Here is a 13,905-nt window from a genome sequence, read left to right as displayed (position 1 = left end):
CTATGTACATTCTATCTAAATGATATTGCACATTTGAGCATCTTTTGTATGTACCCAAAGTGGTGAAGGGTATCATAAAGTCGGTCCGTCCGACTCTTGAACTTTCCTTACTGGTTTTGTTTGGTTTAGTACTGGTTAAAATGTTGTTTTGTTTGCTTATTTTTTGGTGTTAGTTGGCAACAATAAATATTGGCAAAAAGCAATAACTTAGGTAGGACATGCTCTAAAGTAAATAAGGCTTTGTGTTGTTGTTAATGGCTTTGAATGGAGTTATTCGTTGATATTTGTTAACCATTTGAGGGATTTACGGTTTTTGACAGACGTGTTAAGAGGGATATTTTCCATTTTAAATTTTGGGTAGATATAATTGTCTGGCTATTTTCTAAAACTCAATATTCATTAATTTTTTAATGAAGGAAAATTGCGAAACATAATACTGTACAAGGTAGAGAGGGGTATTCATTTTTTGCAATTATGGCAAGAGGTGTTAAAATACAATTCAATCCAAATTTTAAATACTATTATCCAATAAATATGCATATGTGTTTCGCATTGCCCAAATTGTTTAAAGAAAAAAAAAAATAGTCAAAATGGCAAAACTGTATTGCAGATTTTAGAACAGAGTTTATTTATATTGTTGTAAGGAGAGCATAAATGTATCTGTACATAGGATGGAGATGCTTTATGGCCATAGACATATTATAGAAGGAATGTTGTATTGGGTACAGAAATTACGGGAAGTCGCCCAATAACGAAGGGCGACACTACGCTACATTTGAGGAAACGTGACAGAAGCATGTTGTCGAATTTCTGTACATACAATTTTTGAAGTGTTATGCATTGTATTTATAGACCGAATTAATCGAAATATAAGTTAAAAAAATATATGTAAGTTCCCGAAAACTGATAACTGAGATCCTTTCGGAATATTCTCACAAATATGAACATACTATTCAAGGTGTATATTTTGGAGTCCACATTTTGATTTGAATCTATAGGCCTAATGTCAAATTAGTTTTTTTTTGTTTATGGGAGTAATGATACTTGAATTTAGTAAATATCAAAAGCTGAGGATAGGTTGTGTCAGGACATGAAGTGAAATAGACATTTGCTACACTTGGTGTTGATAGGGATTTGTTGTTGTTGTTCTTGATATACAGATTTCTTACTGATTGTGTGATCGGCAAGATCTAAGAAGACACCAACTATATCACCGGGGCCGCACTGTTTACCAAATGATTCACTTACGCCGCCAAAAACCTTCTCTTCCTGTATACATAGAATAATTTTGCATTTAGAAGTGCTGAACAGTAAATCGCAATAAATCAACAATAAAATATGAAAATCATAAAATATCATAATTATATAGACTAATTTAACAATGCTAAACGTTGTATGTGTGTAAATCCACTGTAGGCGGGTATAATAAATATGCCAAAGAAAAATGCTACAATATTGAAAAAAAACCGAGCGAGTACACGACGGTCTAGTAAACTGGTTTAACACGAGACGCCCGTAGAAAAAAAATATTAAAAAAATTAACGCTAGTTAATTTACATTAAACGAAATAAAATACGTGTGTAACGAAAATTAGTCAAACGCAGCAGAATTGAAAGTTGAATTGAAATAAAATAAACGTTCGCAGCATAAATGCGCTAGTTATGGCATGATTTGAGTCCTTACTGATGGTTTGTTCCTTGACATCGATAAAACAACCGATAACGTCTCCTGCTTCATAGCGAACACCAAAGTGTTCCACAGATCCGGCATGTATTTTGGTCACCTGTGATTTTTTTTTGGGGGGATGGGCAAAAATTCGTTGTTGTTTTTGTTTTTACGTAAGAAAAAAATGTTTAAATCAAATAAAGTCAAATGAAATTATTATAAGCTTTTGTATTGTATTTCTATATTTGCAATGGGCCAAAACTTAATATCTGTTACGAAAAGTACCCAATTGCCAGAATTGTTAGTATGTAGGTGTAGATTAATGAAATTATTAATTAATTATTACTAATACAGTTGAAATCGTTTATACTGACAACTTTTTTTAACGTCTTATCGGTTATAACCAGAATCACCATTTCCTTCACAATTTTTATAAGCGATTTCGACTCCAACTGCATACACTAACTTGCTTTTCCATTCGACCCTAATATGTATTTAATTTCGGTTTCCGTTCCCCTCCTTTCATTAGCTTATAAAAATTTCATTTGACCTTAGATGGACATTCTTGAAATTTAACATGATTTCCAAATACTTCGCTCATACTTATCGTCGCATACTTACATTATGACCATCAAATGCCCAACTTGTGTCTTCGCTGCCCAACATTGCACCGGGATTGCAATCAGCCCTGGCCCAACCAACACGCATCGGTCCAGAAGTGAGAACCTCAAATTCAAAATACCATTTACCCGATGTGACGGCATAATTACGCTCTACACGATATGTCCTGAAGGCGGCAAACTTCAAACGCAAAGCTTCAGCTAAAAGGGCCTCATTGCCCTCGCCGGTAGGTGGATCCAAAACATAACCATACACCAAAAGTGTGCGCACAGTCTCCGATGCAGTATCACGATTGGCTTTCTTAATGGCTTCGTCTACTTTGGAGTAGGGAACCAAATGGGGACTACGTAAGTTTTCCGAGTCTTCGTTAAGGCCATATGTCCAGCCCTGTTGAATGCGTTCTCTGGCCCAGAGGTTGTGTGTATTTTCAGCCAACTGATCCACAAGTTCTTCTAGTTTGGGTGTTAGCGTAACGGCACTTAGGTCCAAGGGAGCGGGTTTATAGCCATTGGCTTGCATAAATATTTCATTGGGCAGGCGTATGGGTCTAATACGTGCCGGAGGCTTATCCATTGTAATATAATAGCCCAAGGCAATTATGGTTCTGTAAACAATATTTAGATTTTATTATGGACTTACGTAAAAAAATATTCACATTTATTAAAAAATAAATCTCGAAATTTGTCCTATTAAATTTACATATTGACACATATATATGTATGTATGTGCAGTTGAATTCGATTTATCGACTTAGAAAACTGTTTGTGTACTCACTTCAGTGTTTGCACTGCTAATTGGTTGTCATACCGCTTCTCAGCCGGTGGCAACTTCTCAAACTGTGTTAAACAGGGATGGATGCGATGATAGTCATCGCGATGTTCACCCCACGACCAGCCAGCTTCAATTTTGTTCAAAGCCCACATTTCATGGATATTTTCGGCCAACTTTTCCTTAATTTGATCTACGGAAGAGGGGAGTGTGACACCTGATGTGTCCACGGGATTAGGGACAAAGGCGGTATCGTCCTCTATCATCCAGGGTCCAGCCAAAACATTTTTGTTCAAATTTCCAAAGTAGAAACATGGATCTAAGCTCAGAATTTGATGAGGCATAAGGCATTGTACGAGAGGTGAAAATCCTGGGGGTGGTGCGAATTTCAAGCGACCATGATCGCCACCGAATAGGAAACGGCAACTGTAGAAGGGACAAAAAAAAAAGAGACATAAATCATGTTGTCGTCGTGTAATGTTCATAAAATGTCTTTACCTTAATTTGGAGGAACAACTCATGACTGGGAAGAACATGCCATCGAGATTAAAGTCTCGGAAACAGCCCTTAACCTTCAGCCCATTGAATGTAAAGGTGATAATGGGGACAGATAAGTCAATGGTAACTCCGATTACGTCACCTTTGCGAATATATGGTTCCTCGGGTATTATATCGGTGACAAGAGATTTCCGACCACCTGTCCACAAGTAAGCACCGTCAAATCCAAATGAATACAAATCATCGCCCACGCCATTGCCACCCCATTTTTTGCCACCACCTGGATAAGGGACGTAGCTGCATATACAAATAGAAGAAAATATCGTCAGTGACGTTCTGCATATACACATATGCATATGCACTTACCCGGCAGTATTGGCCCAACCAATACGCAAGTGTGGCATCATATGAGTGGTCTGTTCTATGTGATCCATGGTCACTTCAAAATACCACCTCTGGTACATGGCGGAATTCTCTACTCGTCCCACAAAAATATTTGGACGAATACTGGCCACATGATCTACCAGCTGTGTTTGCAGGAGGAGATTTTTCCCAGGCAGCAAGAAATCACAAATATTGTTCTGCGAAGAACGCACGGCCACACCGTTACCTACACACAACGAACAGAGAACATCCAAAACTTTTGGGTCTCGGCCGTGTTTTTCCAAGAGTGAAATGATTACTTTGATGTGTTCGTCTCTCATCATATTCAAGGCTTCGGGGGAATCAATCAGGACGCAGTGCAATACATCCAACATACCCGAACCCTCACTTGAGGCCTGAGAACCCAGACGGGAGAACAGCCAATTCAGGCGGTTGCTATTGGCGAACTGGGCGCAATTTGTGTGATTGCCCTGGATAATGGCAGCCAATAGCTGATAAAGATATGTAGAGATCAGGTCCCAACTTTGACCCATTTCATCACCGGCCAAGAAACTGGCCAAAAAGCCCTGCGAAGTGATGATATTGATTTTATCAATGGCTTCGAGAATAAGATTCAAAACACCCTCCTCTTGGAAGAGATCTTGACGATTGCGCAAGGCACGAAAACGATTCTGTTTCTCCTCGTGTTCTGTATGCAGCAAACGAAAAAAATCGAAAATGTCAAAATTATTCACTCTTAAAAATGGATGATTTGAAATCACTCACCCATATCATCTGGCGGTTGAGAGAAATAGTTGATCAAATCTTCAAGGCACATTACCATTTCGTTGAGATTAACTTTTTGGAAAAAGATAGAATGACGGCGATTGGATTGTAAAGTTTCCAAAGCACTAAAAGCGGATAGAGGCAATATTAAGGGATTCAAAGTTTTTGGTATTCCAACATTTCGACTTACTTAATAAATTGTGTAAAGAGACTGCTGCATTTGCGAATAACACGGGCAGTTTTTGATTCTTCCTCTTGAGAGCGCGAGAAATCAAGGCAATCATCCATTTTGCCTTCTTCGTGCAGAATGGCTTGCTTCTCCTCGACCTTGCCGACACCCTTCTTCTTGGTCTCGTAGCTCTTGTAACTGAGCCACAGGCTGGTCTCACAGTGCTGTACAATGACGGTCGTATCGCCGTATTTGATAATCGGTGAGCCGATCACTTCTAAATCTTTATCTTCGAGTACTTTTTTCTCGTCGTCCTTTTCCTGTCGAAGACAGAAAGTCGTTGTCGCAATGGATGCTTCTTCTTTTTTGACCTGTAACGACAAATATTTGCGGTTAACATGGGAAATTATGCGACGAAAGCAGTAGTGACGTTCATACCAAAATTAATTCGTTATTGTCGTTGACGCCCAAATAGCGTCCTGTTGTTATGTGTCGAATTCGCATGGGATGGAACCAGTTGATGAATCCACCAGTCCATTTGGTGCGTGCCAATTCCAAGCGCCACAATGAACGGGCTTGTGACATGACTGAGCCACCCTCGTACACCACAATGCTGGAAGGGAAGAACAAAATTAAGGTAAGTATAAGTTAAATCGGTTGATTAAAACCGGTACACAATTCGGTTCAAAACATTTTGGGATTCGGATCTGCCTCCCGCTTATATTATTAAAGTGTTTGGTAAATATTATGGTAATTTTTTTCAGACGAATCCGACCGTTCTTCATAATCCGCAATTTATACGAAAGTTATATGGGTACATGGATATAAGGTATCCTGAGCAAGGATCGGAATGAAGTGGAAAAGAAACATGAAAACATACGAGTATTGATTTCTTGACTTAGAAGATATGGTTCTTCTTATCCATATTCTATTTTACTGAACTAAAATCGCAAACAATAATATAAAGATTTTTCTTCATAAATTGTTGAATCATCCGCGAATTTCTTCTTTTGGGATCTTAATATACCTACCAAGAGAAAATTAATTTCCCACCCCCAAAATTATGTTGCACATATCGGTTATAACGACTGATACAAAAGCCCCGAGGAAAACTCTGCCCTTTATTTCATATCGTTTATAACGACATATCGCTTATGGCGACCAATTTCGCCGGTCCCTTGACCGTCGTTATTAGCGATTGCGACAGTATTTGGAAAATTTTGATTAGATTCGTCCGTTCACTTAAACAGTTATTAAGAATTGAGGAGTAACTTCGGGCAATATGGACTAGGCGTCTGAACCACTATAAAAAGTGGGACATTTTCGTGAGAACGAGTTCGAAACATGGCGCATTTAATATGCCAGGAGGCATTCTATCATCTGAAAACGCAAAATTACAGCTGCTTCGGTTGGATAATGAAGCAAGGACCTTCAAACTCGATACGCAAAATTACAGCTGCTTCGGTTGGATAATGAAGCATGGACTTTCAAAATACCGCATATGGGGCGGTATCCTTAAATGGGGGCTATACCAAAACATGAACCCATATATTTTTGCATTCATTGTTACCCAAGAGTGTAATAAATTGAAATTTATCGCAACCAATCCACAACCTGCCTTTAACTTACTTATCCACATTACCCACACATACTGATCCAAATTACCTGCCAAATTATTTTTATTCGAAGTTTTGAGTTTTTTGAAATATAATGCAATAACATTTTTATAGACAAATATACATATATAATGTTTGACCTGGAATATATTTAGTCAACAAATCTTCTATGTTGTGAAAACAATTGTTTTTTAAAGAAAATTGTGGTCCACATAACCCGAAGTTACTCTATTCCATATCGATCCTTGTTCCATAGATCCTGTATCCATAAAATACATTTGAATGTATCGAAATTATGATTACTCCAGAACATATCATTTTTTTCCGGGGAAATTACAAAAATCCAAATTTGTTTACCAAATATCGAATTGCAAATCATTAGCCTTAATACTATCCACATAATATTACTTACTTTTGTCCCGCTTCACGACCCCATGTACTGGGTATGGTTAGACACTCGTCGCCTCCGTGGAAGAAACGTAAAACATCACCACCGAATACATAGCCAACATATTTCATGCGCGATATGCCAGTGCCATATGGTTGCACTGACCAGTGTGTCACATGAAAGCTGGCATTGACAATTGATTGTTCGTTCTCCTTGGTCGTATGCTACACTCGCCGCACAAACGTCAAAGAAATGAGAAATTTAATAAAGCACATGGCTTGACTTACGCGTAATCCCGACGAGCTTAGCTTACCAAATAACGTTCGGTTGCCACTGAGACTAAAATCAAGTCGTCACCCACGCGCACCTTCTCACCCTCGGAACGCTGTTTGCTGGCCGGATGCACCGTCCACCAGCACGCCTCACCTTGACTGTGCTCTTGCAGGCCGACGTCGAAGGATAATTTGTCGTTGGACGAAGATGTCGAAAGACAAGCCAGGTACTGTTGGTGCCATCGTTGTTGTAGTTATTGTAGTTGTCATAGTCGTCGATGTACCAGTGAACAACGATGCCACAAGAAGCACCACACGAACGACGGAAAGGACAAACGACCAAAAAGATAAGGTATCAATTCAATTGTCATGGATTACGTTAAAGTGTCTATCTATGTGAGTGTGGTTGTGATCTTACCATGTCACTGTTGTTGTGACGCAACAGTATAGCATTGCCATAGAGCAGAGTCCTATGACCGGATCCCGTACCTTTGCCCTGTACCAAATAAAAGTCCAAATGTAAAACGAAAACGGCAAAAAGAGAAAAAGGGGAAGAAAATAATCGTTATTAGGGTCGACACAAATCGTCGGCGAGTCAGTTCTGTAGCTGCACAAATTTCAGTTCAAGCATCAACTTAAGTTTCAAATTTGATTTTGATTTTTTCATTTCAAACATTTGACAATGAGTATTGTGTGTGCGTGTGTGTGCATGTGTATGTTCGGGAAAACAACTACAAACATACAACGAACAAAAATGCTTGAGTGGATTGGATTAATGTGTCTGTGAGTGCGTGCGTGCGTGCCGGTTTAATAAAAGTGTGTGTTAGTGTAAGTGGTGGCATGGTGGCGTATTTAATGCTTAGTATGGCCAAAATCTTATCATGGTTAGTCATTGAATTCTGTCTCTGACAAATGAATGGAAAAGGTTAGTACGTATTGGTTATCAAATTAAAAATCTATGTTGCCTTTTTCTGGTTTCGGAAGACTTTTGTTTAATGGAAATTGGAAAATGCCAGTAAGCATTTCGTAGAAATGGAAATATGCATTTCTTGCATTGGAAATTAAGTTAACGTTACACAGTGTGTGTGTGTGTGTGTGCATGTGTATAGAGTATAGAGATTCATGAAATTCTTCTTACTAGAGAAGAATTGTGAAAATGTGATAAACAAGGTGCTTACCAGTAGTTCACCTAAGTGAACTATTTAATACTATACCGGGTTTTTTAATCAAAACAAACCTAAAGGGCCCCACACACTATACATCATGCCGTACAGCATTTATCATAGTATGAGTAATTTTTTGAAAGTTTATTAATGTATGTGTGACACACAAAATGCATGAAGAATATCAAAATAGTTTTGATTTAGAAAATGAAACCCTTTCAATCTGGCGAATAATATTCATTTCCAAAGTTGTCATTAAATAATTTTGTGTACAAAAATAATAGAATTGTGACTGAATAGAAAACAACATTGACTCAATATCAATGAATATTTTTATATGTCCAAAACTCCAGTGATAATTCGTTTAAGATTCAACGGATTAAGACAGATGTAATGTCCTTTAAAGTGCGTATCATTCGATTTGATGGTGGAATAATAATCAGACTAGATATACATAATAGTACGTCTGGCACTTAGATTTTATCAACACTTTTAAACTTTTAACTATTAAATAAAAAATTTTTATTTTTTGAAGACCATTTTCAAACCTGCAATAGTATATTTTTTATATTTTTACTAAAACCAATTTTTTTCTGAATAAAACTAATAAAAAAAATAACTTTCTAAAAATAATGATCCGGATTTCTAAATTTTTGAACCGGATATTCAGATAATAAAACCGGTTTCAATTCCTAATTTGCATATCATTAGAAAGCTAATAAACATGATAAATTTATTGAATCGGACTATTATTGGTTTTATTATCTGAATATTAGGTTAAAAACTTAGGAAAACCGGTTCTTTCTTCGTCGACATTTTTTTTGACGTATTTGACATAACTTCATAATAAGGATTGTATACTGAATTTGTTAAAGTACATACGTATAGGGTTTTAGTGACAAGAATCGGGTAGTCTTCTAGGACCCCACCTAAAATCTTATGAGCAACATTTTTGTTGAATATTGCGAGGATGAAAAATCAAATCTTGTGATAATTGGAGTCCTTTTCAATAAATTAACTTAAAATCTTATGAGCAAAAAAATGATCATGACATATCTCCAAACTTTGACCTATGGCGAATATTTTCTTCCGGGGTTTTCATATACTCATCAATGTCTTCCATACCCACTAGGAATATTCCACCCCCGCAAAATCTTGTCGCACAGTGTTATTTATTATTTTACATTGTAAATGTAATTTTCATCAGACAGATGGAGTTAGTTAAGTAGGCCGACTACATTGTTGTCGATCACATTCATGAGTATGTACATACATACATACTCACTCATTCACATGATGATTAGTGATAATGTTAATGAATGACGACATACATACAAGTTATACAGAAAGTTTTAGAGGAAACGACACATTGTTACAAGATCATCAGTTAATAACAAAAAAATAAAGATAAGATTTTCCACATAATTTACACAGTTTCCAGATTACATATATGTATATATATAGAGAAAGGACCATAATCACAAAACAAATTTAGAGTCGTCCAAAGAAATATATATGTATTTATAATAGACAGTGACAAGTAGACAATATATTAACGTAAAGAAGTTAGCCAAAGGCAATGTCAATGGAAGCAGAGTAATTGCGTCGAATCAGTGCGTGATTCTGTATAACCTTTCTGTATACTTACGAATTGACGATCCTGGCGGGACACAACGAATGTTTCGATATTTTTGTATTTGATGGAATTTGGAAATATTTTATGTTGTGTTTTTGATTCGAGTAGATTTTCGAAATAAAGAGAGAGATATACATAAGAGGGAGATGTTGAGAAAATAAACAGAAGAAGAATAATACAATCGATATGTTTATAAAAAAACGATTAGATGCAGAATGGCGTCGGCGCACAGTTAGGCATTAGACATTTAGCGATATTTAGCATTTGGTGACAAATGGCAAGCGTTTGGCATGGGATCCAGGTCGTACATTTGTGTACGTTTGTAAGGATGTATGTTTTGTTCAGATTTAGATTTGCAGTTGTAATGTTGTTGTCCGATTCAGATCAATTTGGATGGGTTCAATTTGGTTTCGAGAATTCATATCCGCCAATTTAGATTCCAAATAATTTGTTTATATTGCAGATGATGGAATGTGAATGCAATATTGGTGGGGAATTTTGGTTGATTGGTTGGAGTTTTAAGCGCCAAAGGATATGCAAGGATATACAATTTGTATGAAAATAAAGAAAAGAAAGAAAATATAAACATGTTAAAGTGGTTAAGTAAATGAGGAATAATGTAAACACAATGAACGAGACTTGCTTCAAACAGCAACGACATCATCATCATCATCAACAACAACTACAACGACGACAACAACACGAACTAAAGAAGTGCTTAAAAAGGAAATTGTTAAAATGGATTAAATTTAATTGTGCGGCATAAAAGGATTGTTTCGGGTATTTTTACGCCTTCCGTTGTTTTTCTACTTTCGGGACAAACACCAGCGGTCCCCGAGTGAAGTGACGGAGTTGTGCGGTGGCGGTATATCGTTAGCTCTTTTTGGGAAACATCTACTGGCTTAATAGTTTAATATGATTTAACAGAAACCACATATCCAGCATGTAGTATAGATACACACACACACACACACACACACATATTTTCGAGTATATAAGTATGTTTGTGTGTAGTAATTTAAACCACTGAAGTGTGTATGTGGATGTGTGTGTGTGCTGGTGAGATGGTCATTGTGTATGCAGCAAAATATAAACGCATATTGAAGTGTTTCTCGTAAACCATGAATGCGTCTATAGGCGTTAAAGTGTGTGTGTGTGTGTGTATGCATTTGTGTGCATGCTTGGAAGTTTATGCGGCAGGCATGTTTATGAACGAGCTACCACTACGCGCCACTTGCACAAACCATTAAACAACACCCAAGATTGTTGGATTACTGTGGTCTGCTACTATAGTATCAACTTTTTTGTTCCTGCCACAGAGCCAACGATAAACGGGGAGGTATACCCACTCATATAGATGGGCTATTTTGAAGGACAAAAATTCAAATCTCTCACAATGGATAAAAAATTTGTCCCTGCCAATTGTTTGTCTAATAGTTTGAATGAATTTGTGATCAGAAAATTAGGAACATTTTCTTCAGAATTATCACATACCTATCTATGGAATGTGGTATACCTTCCCATTTTCGATCATTTGAGGAATTACGGATATTTGCATCGTTTAGGATATCTGGGACACATTTCAGTGCGTTGCGAAATAATTGAGTGGATGTGTGGGTGTGCGGGTGCGGTGCGAGCTGAACCATGCTACTGATGGCTGTTGCGTAGTTGGTTGGTTGGATGATTCTGGGGTCTCATAATGTTATTCTTTTATTTATGGAAATATCTATGGATGGATGTACGATGCCGTAGATTGGCATGGGGCCATACATTCCAAATGACCTCGAATACTTACAGTCTCTGATCCGGCAGCTGTCACCAATTCCTGCAGGGCACGCACAGATAATGCCTGTTCGATGACAAACACGCACTGCGATAGATCGGGTGGCACATTCTTATCGGCAATATTCTCCAGAAAACAATGACGGTTGCCAAAACCTTCAGCGGCCAGACATACGCGCTCACCCGTTGCCGTGCACGAGAGGCACACCATGTCTTCCTGTAAATGGACAGAAGAAAAACGTTAAAGATTGTTATTAAAGCAGTGCACTGATGTGCAAGGATGTACATTTTTATAATCAATCGTCTGTCATCATTGACGACGTAGTTAAGTTAATCGACTGCAATGGATCGTAATTGAGGTACTCTCAGTAGTTATGGCTTGGTGCGGCAATTTATTCCTTGTGCAATTGACGCGGTCGCACAGCATTGTGTATTCGGCCAGCAATTATAACCCACACACTGGCACATGCGAACGGTTTGGCCAGTATGTGAATTGGTTTGATTAATCGATTGATTTAACTTATTCGCTGTGGGCCAAATAACTTTGCTTCACGCCAACATCGTGAAGGCTATTGTCTAGATGACAGACAATTGTGGTTTTCCGTCACACGGCATTCAATGTCTTTGTCCACAAAAATTGAGTATGGCGAATGTGTTGGTACTGGCAGAGATGAAATTCCATTCATACGAATGGAATGGGGAATTTTGTCAATGGATAATTTTTTGTATTTATACCCTACACAACTATGTTGTCAGGGTATTAAAGTTTTGTAACGCCGCGAAATATTGGACCTAGACCCACCTTTAAGTATACCGATCGTCATATCTCGACTAGCTGAGTCAATCTAGACATGTAGGATGCATGTAGGATGGGTTCTGGCCAATGAAGACCCCTATTGTTTTTGGTGAAGATCGGTTAATATTTAGGGTATGAAATGGACCAAATACTTAATTTTTGTCGGTTTTTCTGGTCGCTCCAGAGACCGCAATTATGGTCCGAACATCGCGAAATTGTACATGGAGAAGGGAATCGGGCCAAAGAATGCCTGTCAATTATCGGTCAATATTAACAAGGTCAAATGGACCCTGACTTTTGTGTGAAAAATTACAAAATTTTTATTCTATAGCGTATATATTTACCCCTGAAGGACACAGATCCGAGAAGTTGATACTATATCCAAGAGGAGTGGTTGACCTTTAAATTGATACCAATTATGTTGTCGTACATACTCGGATGTGGGACTTACTCGTAAATATTTACAGGTGCGGAAATATAGCGCTGATCGCTTTGAAATTTTCCATGAGGTTCTAGTTATGGTCAAGGACAACGCATATAACTTTTGGTGATGGTCAAATTATACTTATGGGATGAAGTGGACCGAATACTTAATTTTTTTGTGAAGGGAATCGGTGAAGGGAATCTGGACAATTAACTAGAAACGCTGTACTGAATATGAGTGATATTCGCAAAATATGTCAGTGTAAGGAAGAGGTACTGTTGACCTCTAATCGGGCTAGGGGGAGCAAATATCACGAAATATTGCCCATGCTCGGAATACACATCCGCAGAAAGTTAGAGTTCCGCGGTAGTTGTGTAGGGTATCATATGGTCGGCCTCGTCCGATTATACTGCTCCGCTCTCTGATTTTTATCTGTGATATTTTATAGTCATATTTGTGAAAATAAATCTATTAATCAGTATGGTAAGGACCAACGTCCAACTCTGCACTAAAATGGGCACATGTATGACGAATTTTTTTTATATACTGGGTTTTATGGGAACCATTCATATGAAATCGAAGAAAATTATATGTAGTAGCTTTATCTTAATCTCTACCGTTTTGAGCAATATTCAGACTCGACTCGTGAAATATAAATTGTAATCGATTCACACCAATTTTAATACGCTTCGTTCTTGTGCCAAATGAATGATATGTGGCTCTCATTAGGATTATAAATGCGTCCTTCTCATTATTTACAAATGTAAATGGGCGGATAGAAAGTAATTCGAGGTATATTCTCATAGGTAAGATGTCTAGGTATTTCCACCTTCTGCAAAATACCCTGTACCACAGTGAGGGAATAAGATGTTGGAGCAGTAATATTACTCCCTTAAACATACCTGGCAAATTCCATCATCTTTGTAGGGTTAAATCTACTAAAAGAAATATGAATAAT

At 37.6% G+C, this 13,905-nt stretch overlaps 1 protein-coding gene across 5 annotated transcripts in view; it reads right to left on the bottom strand.

Moving 5' to 3' along the window:
- LOC133327121 (ryanodine receptor) overlaps positions 1 to 13,905 on the bottom strand; it is a 50,636-nt gene that overhangs the window by 18,398 nt on the left and 18,333 nt on the right. For 3 of the 5 annotated variants that reach the window (XM_061535694.1, XM_061535696.1, XM_061535697.1), the window contains exons 2-13: positions 11,741 to 11,944; positions 7,565 to 7,642; positions 7,188 to 7,376; positions 6,899 to 7,098; positions 5,309 to 5,483; positions 4,892 to 5,241; positions 4,702 to 4,826; positions 3,919 to 4,624; positions 3,553 to 3,849; positions 3,061 to 3,480; positions 2,287 to 2,890; positions 1,684 to 1,783 (exon numbers count right to left, since the gene is read on the bottom strand). In XM_061535694.1, coding sequence (XP_061391678.1) covers positions 1,684 to 1,783; positions 2,287 to 2,890; positions 3,061 to 3,480; positions 3,553 to 3,849; positions 3,919 to 4,624; positions 4,702 to 4,826; positions 4,892 to 5,241; positions 5,309 to 5,483; positions 6,899 to 7,098; positions 7,188 to 7,376; positions 7,565 to 7,642; positions 11,741 to 11,944 — 3,448 coding nt within the window. Of the gene's footprint in view, positions 1 to 1,169; positions 1,270 to 1,683; positions 1,784 to 2,286; positions 2,891 to 3,060; positions 3,481 to 3,552; positions 3,850 to 3,918; positions 4,625 to 4,701; positions 4,827 to 4,891; positions 5,242 to 5,308; positions 5,484 to 6,898; positions 7,099 to 7,187; positions 7,377 to 7,564; positions 7,643 to 11,740; positions 11,945 to 13,905 lie in introns of all 5 variants that reach the window. The other 2 variants (XM_061535695.1, XM_061535693.1) reach the window with 1 other exon arrangement.

Source organism: Musca vetustissima, unplaced genomic scaffold, assembly GCF_032173495.1.
Source record: "Musca vetustissima isolate MV318-11 ecotype Yass unplaced genomic scaffold, APGP_CSIRO_Mvet_v1 utg642, whole genome shotgun sequence".
Lineage (NCBI taxonomy): Eukaryota > Metazoa > Arthropoda > Insecta > Diptera > Muscidae > Musca > Musca vetustissima.
This window is presented reverse-complemented; position numbering and strand designations above follow the sequence as displayed.